A 23,268-nucleotide genomic window follows, 5' to 3' on the forward strand; every position below is an offset into this window, starting at 1 on the left:
AGAATATCATTGTCTGATCTTTGTATCATTTTTTGTGTCGATCAGTGTTATTATTATTTATTTTTTACTCAGTACATTGCAATTAGCAAAACCATTTTAAAGAACATTTCTATGGGAACATAAAGTTAATATTTATGTATCTAAGTAATACAACAAAAAAATAAAATTTTACAAGCATACAATAAAAATACTCTCCAATCTCAATCTCTTATTGCCAACCATCCTGATTTGATGTGGGCTTTGTGCGTTCTTTTTGTAGTGTTTGATTTTTTCATCATTTTTGTTCTTTTATCAACCAGTTCGTTTACTTCGTACGCACTCGTTGTACTCGTACTCGAGTGAATACCGCTATTGTTGTTGATTCACCAAATGTACGCATGAATGTTGTGTAGCATGTGCCAACCAGGTTTGGTGGCTAGATCTAACCAAGCGAAGCGCCGCAAATCGAGTCATTGAGATCGCTGCGAAGTTTTAAATCTCGTGTCGTTTACAAGTCAACCATCAGATGAAATTCTCATCTCGCCGTGCGTTGACGTCTTCAGTTGTTGTCTTGCGAAAATTAAGTAGTAATAAAAGTAAAAAAAATATTTCTTACGAAATCTCGAAAATAACTCTGCATTAAAAAAATCGTGTTAGTTGTGTAATTTGCGCGGTGGCCTCGTAAATAACAAGTCAACTACAGATAAAACACCAAAAAGGAAGCTCAAGTTGAAGTTGAAAGGAATAATAAATATTTATTGCTGCGATATTCCCGTTATTAAACAAGTGAAGATGTGGAAATTAGTAATTTTCTTTGCTGCCATTCAATTAATTTGCGCACAAAAAAGTGAAATACGTAAGTTGTAATGTTTTTATGCAGAATACATAGTTATTTTGACCAGTTTAAGTGATTTACTAGAGGATGTTATGAGAACATGACGTACAGGTCATTTGCACTGAAGTTTTAATTATAATTATAATGTAACCTAAAAGTAAAACTAGAATGTATTCGAAATATGTGAACGATTTGAATCTTCTTCGAACTAATAATAAAAGATATATAAAAAGTGTGTCAAAAATTCTAAATTCCAAGAAGAGTTCTATCCAATTATTAAGAACCCAGTTTTGACTAAATTTTTCCCCATTCTTTAAGGCTGATATAAAAAAATTATTAATTGAAATTATTATTCCACTTTACATGTATATACTTTACATTTCTTTAAATGTATATTGAGTATAATCTGTATGTATGTGTGAGTATATATAAACACTTTTGTTTCAAGAAATAAGTACATATGTAGGTATCTACGTATTAGTGCAAAACTAGAAAATTTAGAACTGACAACTTCGAAGCGTTTTTATAAGCACATACCGAGAGCGTGCGCAGCCAAAATTGGCTATAATTCATTTGCAAGTATGTGTTAAATGTAACATTGATAAAATGGGTTTTGGAAAAATATATGTACATATACATACACATACATTAACAAAGCATATGTAAGTACATAAGTGCATGTGTTAGAGAAATACTACTTTTTATAAAAATTAAACTGAAGCAGTTTTGGGTCAACTCTTTTTGTATACTTTGGAAGCAGTATTTATCTATTAAAACGACAATTGACGTATGAAATTATTTTTAATTACTAATTGTTAATCTGTGAATATTCTTATTTTTATTTATACAAAAAGTAACTTGAATTTTCTCACCATAATTGTGGCGGTTAAAACAAAATATAATAGAAAAATATACAAGGTTACTTTTTCAAGAAACCACTGCTTGAGTCATTACAACAATAATAATTAGCCAATTATTCAATTGAATTCACTTAGCAGATACAATAAAAGATTTATTAATTTTAATTCACTTAGCAGATACAATTTTAAGAGATAAGGTGTCTTATTGTTGTATGCAATTATAAAATAAAAATAGCTAACTAGCCAGCTAATTAATAATATGACTAAATATTGATTACCATTTACTAGCGATTACTTAAAACCAAATCAATTAAGATTGGCACGAAGGACATACTATTCGAATGCAATCGCATTAAACTAACCACACTTTACTTGACCTAAACTAACCACACTTGGATCTTATTGAAAATAATACCATATTATAAATTGAAATTCGCCATAAATGAGAAAAATAATTATGGTTTCGAATACAACAACAACACAGCTTATATTCATTTCAAAGTTCATCTTAATTGAATCAAGCGAAACGGTGTAGACAAATACACAAATATAAACAAAACAAAATTTCAAGTTGAAGGTCTTTTAACGGTGACTGCTACAAAACGCCGCTAGATAAATAGGTAAACAAGGAAAAAGACACCAAAACTTAATTTATGTATTTGTACCGAAATCTACATTTATGCGGTAACACTTGAAGACCGGAAATGAAATGAATAATATATAAATTTTCGATACAATGCCGTTAAGTGATTTGTTTACCAGACGGTCGGCAACAAGCGGCTAAATGCATATATAGTATATATGCACAATTGTATATATCAAAAACACCTTAGGGAAATAGTTTCAATGCTAGTTTCATCTTGTGAGTTGAGCATGCCTCAACGCTTAGCAGCAGGCGAAGCGTTGCAAATAGTAATTAGCATAATGAATGAACAACATGGACAGATTCATAATTAGTAGACGCATTTTTGTATATACACACATACATACAATATAATTAAATACATTTGGTGGGTTACCAGCTGATTGTCTATTAACAAATACAGGCATAGTCGCATTGGACTTCAACATCTTTGATTTAGATTTGCATAATAGTACAACGAACCTTATAAATGTTGCCTATTAAGCTGGAAACTTTTATTAACGAAGTTTTATTGCGAAAAGTTCTGTCATTATTTGATCAACTTTTGGCCCACCTCTGATTATTAAATGCCTATTTACTCTACCATATACCATATAGATTACTGGCATATTTTACTCGCTGATATTCTACGAATTAAGAGACTTCCGTCAATAACCTGGAAGTCTAATACTACTTCAAAACAAGTAAGGAAGGGCTAAGTTCGGGTGTAACCAAACATTTTATACTCTCGAAATTTATTTATTTAACTTTATTTATATTATATAATACACAATTTGACCCACATATTAGTCATATATATTGCATAAAGTCCATTGAAAGTTGGAAAACATAATATTAGGTTGGAAGCACCGAGGTCCACGTGTTCGATATATGGGGCCTTAAAAACCTATGGTCCGATTTCGGTGATTTTTAGAATGGGGCTGCCACACTATAAACATAGTATTTGTGCAAAGTTCTGCACCGATATCTCCACTAGTGCTTACTTTATACATTGTAATGTAAACGATTCAGATCGTCTTCAATGTTCTGGTATATAGGAAGCAGGCGTGGTTGTGAAGCGATTTGGCCTATTTTCACAACATATCATTGGGATGTAAGGAAACTATTACGAACCAAGTTTCATTGAAATCGGTCGAGTAGTTCCTGAGATATGGTTTTTGACCCATAAGTGGGCGACGCCACGCCCATTTTCCATTTTGTAAAAAAATCTGAGTGCAGCGTCCATCTGCCATTCCTTATGTGAAATTTAGTGTTTCTGACGTTTTTCGTTAGTGAGTTAACCCACTTTTAGTAATTTTCAACCTAACCTTTGTATGGGAGGTGGGCGTGGTTATTATCCAATTTCTTTAATTTTTGGACTATATTAAGAAGTGGCTAAAAAAACGACTGCAGAAAGTTTGGTTTATATAGCTCTATTGGTTTCCAGATATGTACAAAAAATCTATTTGGGGGCGAGGCCACGCCCACTTCCCCAAAAAAATTACATCCAAATATGCCCCTTCATAATGCGATCCTTCATACCAAATTTTATGGCTTAGTTATGGCACTTTACGTGTTTTCGGTTTTCGCCATTTTGTGGGCGTGGCAGTGGTCCGATTTTGCTCATTTTCGAAATCAACCTTCCTATGGTGCCAAGAAATAAGTGTGCCAAGTTTAATCAAGATATCTTCATTTTTACTCAAGTTACAGCTTGCACGGACGGACAGACGGACAAACAGACATCCGGATTTGAACTTTACTCATCACCCTGATCACTTTGGTATATATAACCCTATATCTAACTCGTTTAGTTTTGGGTGTTACAAACAACCGTTATGTGAACACCTTTGTTGCGAGAGTATATTGAATTAAAAAGAAACAAGTCATACTGTGATTCATGCTATGTTTAATTTTAAGGTGTTTTAAATTAATTGTTGCTTTTATTAAAGTAATATAATTTAAAATTAATCGTTTTATCTTTCATTCAAAGCCGAGTATATCAAACAATGTCGTCGTGGTGATCCGCAATTACTGGAGTGCTTTAAGGGTTCTTTGGAGCATCTGAGACCGTATTTATCGCGCGGCATTCCTGAGATTGAGGTGCGTAATATGATTTTAATTTTTTGTAAAAAATATATATTTTTAATATTTGAAGTATTATATTACATTAAAGAACAAAATAATTAAGTGATAAAAATAGGTCGAGATTTAGAAATAATAAACTTCAATGCAGTGAATCCAATATTAAATTTTTGATTTTTGGACACATGTATTGTAGTTTCTGATATTTATTAGTAAAATTCCTAGAATTTTTTCGTAATTTTATTGAACTTTTCGGAAATCAATAATTCATCACTTTTGTGTCCCATTAGTTGTCAACTCAATGCGCATAAATAAATACATTCCCAGTTCCAAGTAGACATTTGGCCATTTGTATTATTGACATACAAACACAAACAACTTATTCCGCTCACCCAGTGAGGCGGAAAGGAAATTATGCAACTCTCTTGTGTGCGGAGGGAGAAATGCAACAAAAAATTACAAAATATTGTACAAACAAAGTGACTCAATAATTGTTGAATGTGGGCTAAAGCCAACAATTGTCGCCGCCTGCTCGACTGATGCACAGACGACTGCACATGGTTGCTCGGTGTTTATGGTGGCGCCGTCATCGCACTTTGATGCCTCGCTTATTTACTTTGATGTCATATTTTTGTATTTTCCACACTAAATCATCGAATTCGCACACTGCACCTTTTTTCCAGAAATCGACAAGTATTTTTGTTTGCTTTCATAATACTGGTTTTTCCAGTAACACCATTCGCGGCTGTGCAATTTTCAAGCTGCCACACTGCTGCAAGCGATACTGCTTTTGCAACATTTTTTTGCGGCATTACAGCTTTTTTTGAACACCGCAATCGGTAATGAAAATGAATTGGCACTCTAGTGGTCGAACAGGAAAATGGAAATGTACTGTGTACTTGCATATTTGTAACGGTAAATTTGTTGTTAATTAACATTTGCATTGTTTACACATGTGACGGTACCGGCATATAATTGCACATGTGCATCGGTATAAGCTGACGACTTGCGTAATATAAAAATATGAGTATGGAGTAGAGCGCAAAAGCCGGCAAAAAATTACATTTTCAATCTTTTTGAAGAAATGTGTGTATCAGATAAGTTACATAAGAATGTGGCTTGCAATTGTATTTCTTAATTTTTTTTTGCTACGAAATAATTTAAAAACTTAGAGAAGAGAACTGAACAGACAATTTAGCGTTGTCAATCATTAAATGACAGAGGAATGATTATGGATATCCTTAACTACGATTAAGTTTTCATAAGCTAAGTTCTAGTGATCACTGTTTGAGATCTGAAACGTAATCCAAAATGTTTAGATGGTTAGAATTTGTTTTTTGTTTTTGTATTGCAGTCAATCCTTTGTAGTCAAATTATAAAAATAAAGTGTCTACTTTGCTTCTCCCGTGTAGCTACCCTCCGTGGAACCCTTCAAAATGGATGCGCTTGCACTACAACTGACCGATGGACCGCAAGGCTATAAAATTACCTTGAAGAATCTCGAAGTATTGGGCGCTAGCAACTTCCAGGTGAAATCAATGAAACTGAGTGAGGGCGATGAACCGTTCAAAGCGCGCATTGCAATGCCCAAACTGAATATCGAAGCGAAATACACCAGCTCCGGTGTGCTGCTCATCATACCAGCCTCAGGTGGTGGAGACTTCCATGCCACTTTTGGTGAGAAAACGTTTTTGCATTAAAGAATTATTTAAATAATTAAAAAAAAAAAAAAACAAAAATTAATTATTTAAAATGTTCAAACAATTTATTTAATTTCCAGAGGGCGTCATCGCTGATATCACTGGCAAAGTGTCGTCTAATGAGAAGTCTGGACGTTCTTATCTGCATGTGGACTCACTCAGTTTGGTGCTAAATGTTAAGGATGTGAATATGAATATTTCGGGCGCCTTCAATAACAATCGAATTTTGCGTATGTTTTCATCAGCTGCTTTAAAATCTAGTTGAACTAATTTTTATAATTTTTTTAATACAGTTGAGGCCACAAATTTGTTCCTGCGCGAGAATTCGCGTGTCGTCTTGGAGGCCATGCAAACGCAGCTGCAAAAGAAATTGGCGCAAGAGTTTGGTAAACTCGCTAATCAACTGTTGAAGAATGTACCCAAGGATTTATTCTATGTGGATTAAAGTGTGTGTGTGATTACGTACTACGAGTATACTTGCAGTGAAATACGAAATTCAAACTAAAATTTACACCAGTTTAACAGATGTTTTACGTAAAACATCTAGTATTAGCCATTATTCGGCCTCTACATAGCACTAGCATTAAGGTGATGCTGCTCAAATTCATAATTTAGCGAAAAGCTATACAAATTATTCTCAAATTACTCACAAATTCGCATTATGCTTCCATTCTATAACTTCATATTTGCACATAATTATGGAATCGGTGATTACTATATTTTTACTGCAATTTTCTCACCTTATAACCTTCGCATCTTTTATATGTAAATAGCTTGTTTTTAAGTTGAAATATTTATAAGTTTCACGAATTTAATTTAGGTTTTTTGTAAGAAACTAAATTACATCAATATGCATTTTGAATAAACTTTTTAAAATATTTAAAATAAAACTGTGTTTCAAATATTAAATTTCCCAAATAATATACATATAAAATAAAAGTAATACTGTGAAGAGTATCATATGTAAATGTGAAATTCTGAGATTTCATACATAGGTAAGTGAACTACTGGAAATTGTTGTAGCAGTGCAGAATTGTATCTCTGTAGTGCTTAGAGGCTATTAAAAAAAAAAAACAAGAAAAAACGTTAATATACCCTTCACAGGTGCATTTCTTCTAGTAACTATGTGTTTAAGCAAATCGAAAGACGTAAGAAAAAGTAAGAAAAAAGAAGAAGACATTTTACTAATTCCTTTTAGCATGGTTGTTTGCTAGAAACATTAAGGTTATATAGTTAACCGATCTGAACAATTTCTTCAGAGATTATATTTTTACCTTTTACGTCAAATGCGAAAATTTTCCATACAAGCCATTGATGCCGATCGTTCGGTTTGTATGGCAGCTATATGCTATAGTGAACTGATCTGAACAATTTTTTCGGAGATTAAATTATTTCTATGAACAATTACTCACACCAAATTTCGTGAAGATATGTAGTAAAATGCGGAAGTTTTCCATACAAGCCCTTGATTCTGATCGTTCAGTTTGTATGGCAGCTATAAGCTATAGTGAATCGATCTGAACAATTTTTTTGGAAATTAAATTATTTCTATGAGCAATAACTCACACTAAATTTCGTGTAGTAAAATGCGGAAGTTTTCCATACCAGCCCTTGATTCTGATCGTTCAGTTCGTATGGCAGCTATATGCTATAATGAACCGATCTGAACAATTTTTTTGGAAATTAAATTATTTCTATGTGCAATAACTCACACTAAATTTCGTGAAGATATGTAGTAAAATGCGGAAGTTTTCCATACAAGCCCTTGATTCTGATCGTTCAGTTTGTATGGCAGCTATAAGCTATAGTGAATCGATCTGAACAATTTTTTTGGAAATTAAATTATTTCTATGAGCAATAACTCACACTAAATTTCGTGTAGTAAAATGCGGAAGTTTTCCATACCAGCCCTTGATTCTGATCGTTCAGTTCGTATGGCAGCTATATGCTATAATGAACCGATCTGAACAATTTTTTTGGAAATTAAATTATTTCTATGAGCAATAACTCACACTAAATTTCGTGTAGTAAAATGCGGAAGTTTTCCATACCAGCCCTTGATTCTGATCGTTCAGTTTGTATGGCAGCTATAAGCTATAGTGAATCGATCTGAACAATTTTTTTGGAAATTAAATTATTTCTATGAGCAATAACTCACACTAAATTTCGTGTAGTAAAATGCGGAAGTTTTCCATACAAGCCCTTGATGCCGATCGTTCGGTTTGTATGGCAGCTATATGCTATAGTGAACTGATCTGAACAATTTTTTCGGAGATTAAATTATTTCTATGAACAATTACTCACACCAACTTTCGTGAAGATATGTACGTATTAAAATGCGGAAGTTTTCCATACAAGCCATTGATGCCGATCGTTCGGTTTGTATGGCAGCTATATGATATAGTGGTTCCGACAAATGAGCAGCTTCTTGAAGAATAACATCTGCAAAATTTCAAAATGATATCTTAAAAACTGAAGGACTAGTTCGTATATATACAGACAGACGGACATGGCTAAATCGACTCAGTTCAACATACTGATCATTTATATATATACTTTATAGGGACTCCGACACTTCCTTCTGGGTGTTATAAACTTCGTGACAAACTTATACCCTGTTCAGGGTATAATAATTATACTAAGTTTTAGGTTTTCCAATGAAGAGTTTAATTCCTGGTGAATAACATTAAACAGTGTGTCCTTTACGGGGTGTCTTCAAAAAATAACGGGAATTTTAAAATATCAAATTGTCCAAATTTTTATTTTATTATGTATTAATTTCTTACTGTGTCTATAGTCACTATGTTAAGTCGTGTTTTTACTAGTTTTGCGATTTTCATTTATTAAAATCTAACAATTCGTTGCTTGTTCGTAAATTTTTGTCCAAAAACAATACTGTAGCAATACCTAATGCCTCCATATTCGCCAAACATGGCCGCGTGTGGTTTTTTCCTATTTCCAAAAATAAAGAGAACCTTAAAGAATCGTCGTTTTACATGCATACCAAAAATCGCTGAAAGAAGCAAAGGCTATACCAATAATTGGGTTTAGGAAGTGTTTCGACGATTGGGAAAGGCGCTGGCATAAGTGCATTATATTGAATGTGGGCTATTTTCAAGGTGATAACATTAAAGCAGACGAATGAATAATATTTTTTTTTTTTTCGAAAAATGTTTTGAATGTTTTTCGATATGTTTTGAACACATATATGTATGTATATATCTTTTAAGTGGGGGAATACGCCTTGCATTCCTAAAATGAAAAACCAGTTCAATTTCTTTTCTAATAATTTATTTTATTTTTATTAAATATTGAAATAGTTAGTTACACAAGTCATTTTGTATTCAGTTTACTTCATTTTAGTTTTTCTTTTATTTCTCCTTTTTCGGATTTTTACTGTATTTGAATTCCAAAGCGATCTACATACGTTCAAATTGAACTGATCGCCACGAACATTGCACTCGCAATTTATTTTATTTTTTAATTTCATTTTTTATTGATCGAGTATAATTTTACTTGTAGGGTATATAAATTTAGCTCTACTGTTTCACGCTTACATTTCTGTTTATCTCTGGGTTTATTTCATATTTTTAACTACCGAGTTACATACATACAATTAGTTTATGCGCATTAATTTCGCATGTTTATATATTTATATATAGGTATGTGTATATGTATGTATGTATGTATATAAGAGAGCATTAATAAGCTTATTTATTTATATATATTATATATATTTACGAGTGACTTTATTTCAGCACAAATGAGATACATACATCAGTCGAAATGTTTACCGATTGCTAGCTTGTGAAAATTATTGGAATTTATGCAATTTACTTAATTTCGCAACAATCGCAAAGTGTTTGCAATCAGTAATTACTATTCATAATTTTTGTGAAATTATTAATTTGGCTAACGTAATACTAAAATGGCATTACTAACAACATCATTGGAGATGGCGAAATAATCTAAATTAATGTTACAAATTTAAATTAAATGTGTTTTAAATTACAATATACATAAATACAATGATACAATGATACAATGATACATATGTACACACTTACGGCGGAAGTAAGTAAGCATGTTTTCACCACTACAAAATATACAATACATAATTCGTTGATGCTCTATCAACAGTTTAGGGCGTGGTTAATAAGTATGTAATTACAAAAGTTATTACGGTCTTTATCTATTTTAGTATTATTTTTTGCCCGTTTAAAATATTTTTTTAGTTAGTTTGCTTTTATTTACTTGTATTTAATATTGTATTTATTTCTGTATGAGTGTGTAGGTGTTGCAATTTAGCTTTTAATTTTTACGGAGTTTTTTTTATAATTTATTTTATATACTCTTTTTTTATTAGTGTTCTTTTATATTTCGTCATATATTTTTAATTTTCCATATAACGTAGTTTCTACTTATCGATTTTTGTTAAAAATTTACCATTTATGTAATTAAGATATTACTGTTTGCACTCCATGATGTACATGCGATATATTATTTGAAAACCTGACAACGACAGACCCCACATGGAAATTGTTAAAAACATAAACTTGTTTTCCCTATTTTTTTTTTATAAAAATTACGATAAAATGCGTACAGCTGTAACTCCCAGTGCAAAATCCATGAAATTACTATTGGAATTACAGTGATCCCCGCTTAAGTGACACCCACCACGTTTAGGTGCCTTTCCCGCTTAAGTGACTGTAATATTTAGGCCACAAATACAAAATTTTGCAAATTTTCTCCTTTAAGTGTCTTTTAATTTTTTTTTTTTGACATTGAATGCACTGAGAATTGTCAAATGGAAAACACATACACAGTTTTGTAATTTTTTATACTCTCGCAACAAATGTTGCTAAAGAGAGTATTATAGTTTTGTTCACATAACGGTTGTTTGTAACACCCAAAACTAAACGAGTTAGGTATAGGGTTATATATACCAAAGTGATCAGGGTGAAGAGTGGAGTTCAAATCCGAATGTCTGTCTGTCTGTCCGTCCGTCCGTCCGTCCGTCTGTGCAAGCTGTAACTTGAGTAAAAATTGAGATATCTTGATGAAACTTGGCACACTTATTTCTTGGCACCATAGGAAGGTTGCTTTCGAAAATTAGCAAAATCGGACCACTGCCACGCCCACAAAATGGCGAAAACCGAAAACACATAAAGTGCCATAATTAAGCCATAAATAAAGCTATGGAAATAAAATTTGGTATGAAGGATTGCACTATGAAGGGGCATATTTGGATGTAATTTTTTTGGAGAAGTGGGCGAGGTCCCGCTCCCTACTAAGTTTTTTGTACATATCTCGCAAACCAATAGAGCTATATAAACAAAACTTTCCGCAGCCGTTTTCTTTTGCCACTTTCTAATGCAGTTCAAAAATGATAGAAATCGGGTAATAACCACGCCCACCTCCCATACAAAAGTTAGGTTGAAAATTACTAAAAGTGAGTTAACTCACTAACGAAAAACGTCAGAAACACTAAATTTCACATAAGAAATGGCAGATGAAAGCTGCACTCAGATTTTTTTACAGAATGGAAAATGGGCGTGGCGTCGCCCACTTATGGGTCAAAAACCATATCTCAGGAACTACTCCACCGATTTCAATGAAACTTGGTTTGTAATAGTTTCCTTACATCCCAATGATATGTTGTGAAAATAGGCCAAATCGCTTCACAACCACGCCTACTTCCTATATACCTGAACTTTGAAGACAATCTGAATAGTTTACTTTACAATATATAAAGTAAGTACTAGTGAAGATATCGGTGCAGAACTTTGCACAAATACTATGTTAATAGTGTGGCAGCCGCATTCTAAAAATCGCCGAAATCGGACCATAGGTTTTTAAGGCCCCATATATCGAACACGAGGACCTCGGTGCTTCTAACCTAATATTATGGTTTCCAACTTTCAATGGACTTTATACAATATTTATGACGAATATGTGGGTCAAATTGTGTATTATATAATATAAATAAAGTTAAATAAATAAATTGCGAGAGTATAAAATGTTCGGTTACACCCGAACTTAGCCCTTCCTTACTTGTGACTTTCATTCTAAAGAAAAAATATTAGATCGAAGTATTTGAAAAAAGAAGCTTGAAGCTTGGTAAATAAAAATCTTGCATGTTAAGAAGGGCCACTTAAGCGGGGATTACTGTTTGTTCATTTGGAACGCTCTAATTAAGAGAAATTAAGAATTACGATAATGACTCGGCTTTAACCGAAACTAGTGGCTAGTTAATATTTGATAATCCGTAAGACATTGAAAACGCGATAATTCGCAATGAATATTGCACTTTTTTGTCTGCAGTTCTTTTAAATAGAAATAATTTTTTTGAAGTATTTACAATGCAGCCTTAATTACAAAGAAAAAAACGTTATGTGGTTGGGTATTAAAGACCTCAAAGAACAACCATTTAAAGTTTCGAATAATATATTTTTATGATCAGGACATTGATACAGTGGAACTTCTCTAACTCGAATCACCATAATGCACAAAAAAACTTCGAGTTAGAGAGACTCCGAGTTATAGAAATGTTCATTAATTTCCATTAATTTTTCAAAAAGCTGGGAAATATATATGTATTTCTACACAGTTTTATTTATTTACTTCGCATAAAGTTTTATGTACACGCGTTAAAACATGTATTTTGTAATTTTGCTTCTTCCAGTTTGCTCTTGTTTGGCTCTTGACGTCTGTATCCCATCCCTTTGTTATATGATTTATGCAATCCATAAGTGTAATACCATATTTTTAGTTCGCCTCCATACGATATAGAGGGACTCTTTTAAGGGGCACACCTAGTGTGAAATTTCAAAAAAATCGATTTTCTTTTCATATTTCGGAAGATTACACCTTTAAAAATAACATATTAAAATTCAAACTCAAATCGATATCTCAAATAGTTTTTGAGTTATAGCAATTTAAAGAGCAGCCGCGTTTTTCGCGAAACAGCATTTTCCGAATTTGCTGCAGTGATTACTCAAAAACAAATGATCCGATCACTAAAATTAAATTTTGTGTAAAATTCTACTATTTTTTTTTAAATGCTGCCATATTGTCAATTTTTGATTTTTTTTGATCGTAGGTTATTGTACAGACAATATTATTCAGTTTAACGAAATTTTTTTTTTTTTTATATTTCATCCACAGAGAAGGCCGGAATCACTGCAGTAGTGAAGGACCTTTTTTTTTGTTCTTAAAATTTTGAAATAATTGATAAAGTATTTTTTTGAATAAAAATTCCCAAAAATCACCTTTTTTTAGGCCATTACACTAGGTGTGCCACTTAAAATTCTGTCTCGATAGTAAAATTTTAAATTTTGTATTATGCCCTGGTCGAAAAGTTCAATTTATGTAAGGAAATTTGTATGAAATTTCACTTCTATTGCCAATTTAAGAGTTCGAGTTATGGAGTACTTCGAGTTATAGAAGTTCAAGTTATGGAAGGAAATTTGATTTCTAAACGCTATCGCCAATTCAAAAGTTCGAGTTATGGCGATCTTGGACTTATAGAAGTTCGAATTAAGGAAGTTCCACTGTATTTTTAAATGTTAATGAAAAAAAAAATAAATGCCCTATTGTTTTAAACGCTTTAAAGATCAAGGATTAAGAAAAAAAGCTGGCAAACATTTAGCAGTAAAATCAAATTGAATTAATGTGCCACGAGCCTCGCTAGCTGCTGTGAAAGGTCCTTTTCGTCTCTTTTTTTTTTGAGTTCACCGTCTGCTGTCAGTTGGGGATATATTTTTATTTCTTGTGTATTGTATCCATGTGGTTATTTATTTCAGTATATATAATGCCTTTATGCTAATATGTATGTATATATGTGTGTACGTTGCTTTTACGTTGTAGTTACTTATGACAAATCTTACTTATTTTTCTGCCTTACTTGTCAATGTTTTAAAAAACTGCTTTAAAATGCTTCACTTCTCTACCACGTAATGCATGCATATACCATATGCATGTACCATATATGCAGCACGCACTCTCTTTGCTCCTATGACCTTTTGCCTTCCCGTCAGGAAGCACTGAATTTGACAATTTTTACACTAAAACCTGTTTGCCATTTTTATTGTGATTTATTTCATTCAGTTTATTTGATTTATTATTTGTTTTTTTTTTTTTGTTTCTTTATTTTATTTAAGTTTCACTTATTTATGTATGTATGCATGTATGCGTCTTCAACTGTTGGGCAGTTACTCGATTACTGTAAATTTTACTTTTATATTTAATAAGTACTGATTTGTTTTAAAACCTGCGCCACTTCCCCAACTACATGTCGTTTTGAAAAATGTTGCACATTCCATAAAATCTACGAGTACAAAGTACCGTTACCACCTGGTTGCTGGTGTTTTATAAAAAATAGCTCTTCACTAACTTTGACTTTGTAGAAAAAATCGAAATGTCCTTTATGTGATATTATTATGTAAATTTACTTACTGATTATTATGTTTTCATTTTCAGCTAGACCGTTATTTATTATCATTGTTATCTATCATTTCGTCATTGTATGTACTCACATGTATGTATGTATGTTATGTATATGTATTCAGTTTGTATAATACAATTTACAAAAAGTTCGCGATTTAGTCGCGTTTGCATACAAAATATTTATGTACTCTGTATGTACATTATTGTGCACGCCTATGTACATACATATACATGATTCACATACGTTCTATATTGTATGTATGTGTAGATATACTACAATTGTAACTGGTATTGTGTTGAAACTCAGTTATATATATATCATACAACTCGCATTTTAGCTACTTCTTACAATTTATATTACATTTTATATAAAATAAATCATTGAATATACAATACATAAGTCCTGTATGTGCTCAGACAACTCTATTTTCTTCTACTTTTTTTACTCTTTTATAATGTCTTTAATAGTTTAATTTTGATTTTCCATTTGTATTTAAGTTGATTTCTTACGATTATGAAATTTATCTAAATTAATTCAATTATTTTACTGAAATGCAAAACTCGAATTCATTATTCGTATTATTTGAAAGCGATTAAATAAAATTGCATGATAAATGAACATAAAAAATATATAAAAATTTCTAAGCAATTTTGAGATCCTTAATTCAATTCGCTTCTTTTGAGGTTATGTTTTCATGTTATGAGCTACGAAAACGCTATTTTTTATAAAATGTGTATTTTTAATTTCAAATTGTTTATGTCAAAATCCGCCACGTGAATCTGATCTTATTATGTTACGTAGTATTCAACGCTGCGCCTTTCTAACTTCTCACCTCGTAATTCAAATATTTAACTGTGTTCTATGAAACGTACAGGCATCACGCGTATATATTATGGGTTATTTATACTTCAACTGATTTTAAGTTTGTAACAAAAAAAAAAAAAATAACAAAAACGTACAACGCATATCTCAAATATGGGGTGGACCCTTCATTTCAGTAAATTTAAGTTCACTCGATGAGGAGGTCAGTTTTAAATATTTTTTCCATGTGAAGCAAAAAGCACAGGGAATTTTATCAAATTTGTCGATTTGCCGATAAAGGTCTATAAAACGGTTTTACGTTCTCACTTTGTGGTAAAGCAGTTTATCGATTATTTATTTCACTTAATTAATCTTCTTAAATACATGTTGCCTAAAAAATGAACCCAAGTTAGTCATAGCGTTAATAATTAAAGCATAAGAATGTTCAATTCTGGTAAACTAACCGACAACATTGAAAAGCACGACTGCTGAAAATTGTTTCGATTCCAATTCTTAAGAGAATTCAGGAAATAAGATCGATTAGTACGAAGCACCACTCAGATCTTATGTGGCCCTGTAAATGTTTCAACATCGATCACTAGTACTGCCTAAACACAATTCCGCGAACAGCGTCTAGAAGAACTTTGCGCACCACACGAGAGAGTAACGCCAATCTATAATAAAGCAGACGTTAGATTTGGGTTACATCGTACATAACAACGATTCCTATAGTTATAGTAAAAGCTGAAAAAATCATAAAAGCTAAATCACCAATACGAAAAATACGATCCAATGGGAAACAATAAAAATTTGCAAGTTTTTTTTTTCTTTTTCTCAAATTTCTTTTAAATATATTTGTGTTTTACATAAAATTACAATTACAATTTCTTTGTTTGTATGTATGTATGTTGAAAAAAATTATAATTAATATGTATGCATGTGTAAGAATGAACAAGTTTCATGTATGTATGTATGACATTTGTAGATAGGTAATTAGGTTGTAGATTTGGTAGGTAGACGTGCGTATATGCCACACAACTAACTTATACACATAAACATAATAGTAATTTTAATAGTAATAATAATATTAATTTAATAATCATTAAAATATTTAGAAACATGAAATGCGTAAAATTAGAAATACCTACAAAAGAGGCATGGTGGTTGCATTGATTGGTTGGTTCACATAAAAGTCAAATGTTTGCTTGTTGCTTGTATCCTTAGCTAAATAAAGTTACATTAGAAGTAGTACTACAAAGTAATGACATAGTTTACATGCAAATATCTAAATGATATTTTGCTTTATACGATTGAATATTTTTTTGTAGGTGTTGTCGTGTTTATAAATATATATAAGTATATGTATGTATGTAAATAAAAAAATTGAATTAAACAGCAATGATAATCATAATGAATTGACCTTTTGTTGCTCTTAATATATTGTATGCGCATGTGTATGTACATATTGATACATAGCTAAATACATATATGTATATGCTGTTTTACACGCATTTAAAACCGCTGCATTTCGTTTTAATTTATATTTATTGATGAAAAAATCGCATTTGTATGCGTGCAGTTCTGCAGTATACAGTGTTTGTATATATATATGTACTATATAGGCGTCTAACATAATGTGTAGTTATAAACAAGCTCATTAGCTGAATGAATTCCATGAGTGTGGATAGTGGGAGAGTGGTGGTAGTGTGGATTGTGGGAGTTGTTGTTTTTTTTTTTACATTTTGCTTTTTACAAATAACACAATTTTCGCTGCCTTCGCTACAGCTTCAGTACAGCTTAAAATACAAATTTTTACAAATTTACTTGTTTACACAATTTTTCGTTTTTGTATTTTTTTTATTTTTCCATTTATTTTGGCTTTGATCATTTCGATGCAAATCAATATGAGACACAAATTACAATTTCATTTTAATTACAAAAATATGTTACAGATACAGTTAGTAAGTGAATTAGGATTGGTAGATATACATTACATTACATACAATACATTACAGTTTAGTACATTGTGGGTACTTGTTGTTGTCCTTTGTTACAAAATAGTACATTTACAAATAATTTTTAACTTCATTGTTATTTAAATATCTAAAAAATTGCATTAAAACTACTAGAAACATTAAAGAATTATTACATAAAAATGTACATACACATTTTAGAGATATCCTATTGAGTAGTTGAACCAAAAGTTGTGAAGAGTCTGCGGTCTGTTGGTTAATGTGAAATGTGAAAAATCACCACAGCGCAATTAAACACACACACTAATACAGATATTTGCAATAATTAAGTGTATAAAAATATCATTAAAAAAAATTAGAAAATATATACTTATATTAAAGAAAATTAAATACATGTTTGTGTTTAACTTTAAAAATATGAATCACACAGTGAATACGTGCCTTTATAGAATCATATGATTCGCTAAAGCAACATCTTTGCTAGATTCAGTATTCATTTTGGATATATATATAAAATATTGTAAACTTAAAATCTGTATTTATTTCATGTGCCACTGTTTGCAATGATTTTTTGTAACTTATTAATTTCGGAACGGCGCTTTCGCATTTCACTTATAACAGTAAATTAGCGCAGAAATTACATAATGCAGGTGTCATGCGTGATAATTGTTAAATGATTTTCGCAATGGATTACGCTATTGGTAATTAAAAAAAAAAAAAACAAATAAAATTAAAATTAAAAATAATTATGATTAAAAATATTGAATTTAACTGAATTGCCGCTTAGGCATTTGAATTTATTATTTTTTTTTTATTGAAAAATATGTTTATTTTCTATATTTTGCTGTTATCTACACAAAGCAAACTTTTTTATATAATTTCTGCACCTTATGCACCTTTCGTCTCTAAAAAGCTTGCTATCTGCCAGTTGTAGCTACTTGCCTAAATGTGTAACCATTTTATATACTTTGTGTGTATATAATTAAAGACTTCCGTTAAAATACAGCGTTTTGCTTGCTCGCTTGCTTGTTGGTCTACTTAAATGTGCTCAGCATTTATTTGCTGTTCTTTTTTTGTTTTTGTTTTTGTTTAATTTTCAAAGAGATTACGTTTTCTACAACTTTACTTCTTACTGTACATATTCAGCAAGTGTGTTTTCTGCTTTACATATTTTTTACAGGCTACATATGTATGTAAGTAAATACTTTATTATTTTTATTTCATATTTTGTATTTATATATACGAATTGTATAAACATATGTATGCACTACAGTTAAATATTTAAATTCTTTTACAAATACTACATATGTATACGATTTTATTTGCAATCCTTTATATAAATAAATACACACTATTATATACTCGTAATAATAACTATATGTTTAGTAGTAAGTATATTATTTATAGGTTTATAAAGTGAAAAGTATGTTTGTATGCATATTTATAAGAGAGTCACATATGTATGTGTGTGGTAAAATGTTAATGCATTAATTTTCTTTGCATTTAGTTTAAGTATTTCATATTTTAAGTTTTCATCATTTTTTTATCTTACTAATTTATAAATGTGTGTTTAGTAGTTGCTTACTACAATATGAAATCTAATCAGACATGTTGTTGCTGCAAGTTATTTTCATCTTCATTTTATTCTGATTTTAACTTTTACGCTGCTCTACTTCCATTTCGTTCGCTTTTATAACTGGTAATACTCATTTCTTGGCAAAATATTTGTATTCGGTTACCTCATTTACCGAATAAATTCAGATATAACATCTATGCTGTGTGAGGCAATTATTCGCCTACTTTTCAAAGTGCATCTCTGTAGGAATTTACGCAAATCATTTGCAACTTCGACTCATCGGACAAATTATGTCAGTACTATCGTCTGGAAATTCGGTTATTGTGCAATATAAATGATTTTAAGAAAATAAAATTTTAATTTTTGCTCATTGAATATATATAACTACTCTAAGGTGTGTCTTTTTTGAACAAATACAAAAAAAAATTCACTACTACAAAATTTCCGTTTTATGTATGTGAGCCAAGTAAGCACAAAATACAAATATTGCCTGGTGAGTAAGCGTCAAAAGCGGATTCTTTTAACCACTAAAAACATTTTTTCGTCCCTCTGCAAGTTTGATGACTCTAAATATATTTTCCATACAACACATGTTGTTTGTTTTTCAACTGTCTTCAGCCTTAAATATTAATTTGCTCAAACATTCGCTTGTTTTATGCATTGATGTTTGTATATTTTGAATTTTTTGCAATTTTGTTGTTCTTTTTTTTACAAATTTTTACATTGAACATTTTATTGTACATTTACATACAGATGTTCCATTGAGTACGCACATACAAATGTATAAACGAATTAGTCGCCAACCACGAGCACTGTCTACCGCTGCTGTGATTCTGCAATTCTTCGTATGATAAATTTGACTTACACTGTTTACAATACAATACAGTTACAGTTTTGTGTTTCACTTTAAATCAATATTTTAGCTTTTATATTGTTTTTGTTTGTTACTTCTCAACTATACATTTTATATATATTCCACGTTGCATGTGTTTTTAATTGAATATTTTGCTTTTACATTCACATTTTTGTATAATACATATTTACTTATAGGTTGGTTTTCAATACATAAATTTCATTAGTTTTATAATTTAAAAATCAACACATAATTTTTACGAGTCACTTTTGAGGAGATGTGTCGAAAAAAGAGCTTCTTGAGTTATTTATATGGTTGTTTACAATGAAAATAACGCAAACACTCTTTATTTTTTTTACAAATATTACAGAACAAAAATTTAATTATAAATTGGTTTTCAATTCGAAAAAATTTCAACTGTCTTTCGCTTCTTTAGCAACATTCTCTTTTTTCGCTTACAATTACTGCAAAAGTTTACAATTTCTTCTTTGCAATACTATCAGCAGAAACATATTTTTATTATTATTATAATACATGCATATAGACCCTCTATATGTGGGGTAAACTATGCTTGGTTTCTTCCTTTTGGCTAAAAAAAAAAATTCTTGTTTGCGTCTCGTATTAGCTGTTGCTTCACACTAAAAACTAATAATGTTACTCTTACATTTACAGTGCTTACTTACGTATTATGTACTTTATATGTATGTATTTATGTATATTAACGAACGAATACAAATTACTAAATATGTTTGTAATCATTTACGCTCAACTGCGGCAAAATGATTACGATTTTGCGCACAAAATGGTTCCGAACGTTGCAGCGGACGAACGTATACGCATATTGTGTGTATGACGATGACGATTTTCTCTGTGAACTTTGAATGTCGAAACTCGTAACACACACGAGCCAAAGCGTAAATATAGTTTGTACAAGTTTTAGTTTTCGTGTCTGTTAATACTAAAGGGCGCATTTACAAATTATTTATACTTTTTATACAAATTATTAAAATTTTTACACAATATTACATTTTTTTTTTACAAAATATTACATATTTTACAAATAATTTCAATTCAATTTAATTTTAATATGGAAACGAACTTTCAACGTATTTAGAGAAATTATGTACTTTTGTCTCTTTTAACGAAGATGTTATTTACATGCAATGATTTGTTTTGTAGACTTTTATGTTTCCTGCCATAAAAGTGCTGCCATTGATTTTTTGAAGTCTGTTGTGAAAATTAATCGTAAAAAATTGAGAATACGGTTTTTTTACTTCAACTGCTATTGAAAAATCAACATGAGCGGTTTTCTTTAGTAAACGCTATAAATGAATTTCTCATTTACATATGTATATATAGAGAATTAAGACGAATTCAATATAATATATACTAGCCGTTAACTACTTTTTTTTAACATTGAAGTAACATTTAACATCAATAAGATCTTTAAAAAGTTACGAAATCAATGATATTGACCACTTGTTGTAAATTCATCTTAATTTTGTTTCCATAAAAATTTTTGTATGAAATATTCTTTACACTACTATTTTTTGTTATGAAATTTTTACATGAATTTTTATGAACATTTTTACATGCATTTTTATACAATACATTCGAACTGCTCAGGAGAAATAACGCGCACAATATGCCTTCGAACATTTAAACTCTCGCTACTTCAACGAAGTACCCCAAATTGTGCGCAACAAGTCCTTAATGAGTTTAGTTTGGTTATTTTAATTAATTTATTATTTATATATATAAAAGTCCTTTGTTTCAAGCGCTGCTGGGAAATTATTTGTTCTTGCACAAAATGCTAGCGTTGCATGTGTTACTTTTGTTGCATTTCTTATGTGTTATGTGTTGGGTGTTTGTGTTTATGTGCTTGCATTTGCTTGCAGTTGCAAATGAACAGCTTCTAAAAAATCTACTTTTTTTAAATTTTAGCTGAAACACTAGTAATAAATTAAAGCAACGTTTTTCACTCATACATGCGCTGTCACTAACTCTACTACGTTGGCTCTTTTATGCCAGCGAGCAGTGCATGCATTGCATTGCACTTGTGACATACACACTGTATGCAATGGGACGAAACGCTGCTAGAAATTACTTTTACAAATACATAGTAGACACTTTTCTTTTTAAACTAAACTGTTTTGCATGTTATTTTTTGTGTGTGTCTTCTACAAAATTCTCAGCTTCCTTATATAGTGATTTCTTGTATATATTTGTTATGCCTTCTTTGTTTTGATTCAATTATGTGTGTGTTCTCTTATGTGATTACATTCTTTGTTTATCTCATAGCGATATCCATTTGAATGGATCTGGCATATAAGAAAGGATGTGGGCGCGTAAGCCTTAAACGAATGCGCTATTCAAGCGACAATTTTCTTTATATTCATTAAATGTTTTTTTACAAAACTTCTACTTTCTCAGTTTTTCTTAAAACATTATTGAATGTCCATTAATCATTTGCAAAACAATTTTTCTTTGCTTTTTCACTCGAGTTTTAATTACTTCAAAGCGATTTTATTACCAACTCCGTAAGGATTTTGCTTACTGCCTTTGGATAGCGGTGTGCCCGCACCTTAAATCGAGTGCCGTTTGTTTATATGTTTATTTTGTTTTCTTTTCGCATCGCTTAGGACATAAAAATTCGAGATGTCTAAACAATCGTGTTTCTCTATGCAACTGAGATTCTTGTAATTAATCTTCCTGGCTCTTTTGCAAATTTCTTTTTTCCCCGTGTTGGTTTTTAACACGGAATACTATCTCATTTCTTTTCAATATTTTTACACTTAAATTATGTGCTTTTTTGGAAAATCTACAATCTAAATAAAATCGAGAAAAATACAGCATCTTAAACCTAAGTTACACATTGAAATTATAATAAATTTCTGCTTTATACTATATAATGCTGCTACTTACTACTATAAACTAATAAAATTGTGTCCCTTCACTTCAGTATGACTCTCTATCATATTTGTTTCTTGCAAAAGCATACATTTAATTGCTTTATTTACACCATCACGCTCTTTACAACGCTACACCATTAGCGGTGGGTGGGCCAATGGGTCCCAGACCACTATTGACGGCGGTCACCACAGAGGTAGCACTGCTGCTGTTAGTCGAAACGGTGCATGACGATGCTGCTGGCGATGTCTGACCCACCGATGTGACATTAATGCCATTCTCTTGTATCATTATTGGTGTGCCGACTGTGAGACCGCTGGTCACACTGCATGTAGGCGTGGTAATAGTTAGGCCAGACGCGGTGCTGCAAGCCGATGTTGTTAAGGTGGCAATGCTGGTGGAGACGATTGTCGAGCTTGCTGCTGTTGTTGTTATTGGATTGGCTGTCTTCATGAAATACTTCTCCAGCTTGGCATTGATGTGCTTGCCATAAGTGTACTTGCGCAATGCAGCCATATGTGGGCGTATCTTATTCATGAGTTTCTTCAGTTGTGTCGGCTCCGAGACGTCGATCATTTTCTGTACCACATAGTTGGCATATTGATCCTTCATCATGACGTGCAAAGCA

General features: G+C 31.2%; 2 protein-coding genes across 18 annotated transcripts in view; one reads left to right on the forward strand and one right to left on the reverse strand.

Annotated features, from left to right (window-relative positions):
• The first annotated feature begins 482 nt into the window (after nt 1-482).
• LOC105218379 (protein takeout) lies at nt 483-6,968 on the forward strand. The gene is made up of 5 exons (XM_011193928.3): nt 483-835; nt 4,287-4,396; nt 5,791-6,055; nt 6,159-6,308; nt 6,372-6,968. Exons 1-5 carry the CDS (start codon nt 772-774, stop codon nt 6,521-6,523), a joined length of 741 nt encoding a protein of 246 aa, XP_011192230.1. The 5' UTR covers nt 483-771; the 3' UTR covers nt 6,524-6,968.
• Nucleotides 6,969-12,843: 5,875 nt separating this feature from the next.
• LOC105214146 (maternal protein pumilio) overlaps nt 12,844-23,268 on the reverse strand; it is a 334,815-nt gene continuing 324,390 nt past the window's right edge. For all 17 annotated transcript variants that reach the window (XM_054229106.1, XM_054229100.1, XM_054229093.1 and 14 more), the window contains one exon: nt 12,844-23,268. In XM_054229106.1, the coding sequence (XP_054085081.1) occupies nt 22,764-23,268 (505 nt within the window). In that variant the 3' untranslated portion in view covers nt 12,844-22,763.

The sequence above is a fragment of the Zeugodacus cucurbitae genome, chromosome 2 (assembly GCF_028554725.1).
Source record: "Zeugodacus cucurbitae isolate PBARC_wt_2022May chromosome 2, idZeuCucr1.2, whole genome shotgun sequence".
NCBI lineage: Eukaryota > Metazoa > Arthropoda > Insecta > Diptera > Tephritidae > Zeugodacus > Zeugodacus cucurbitae.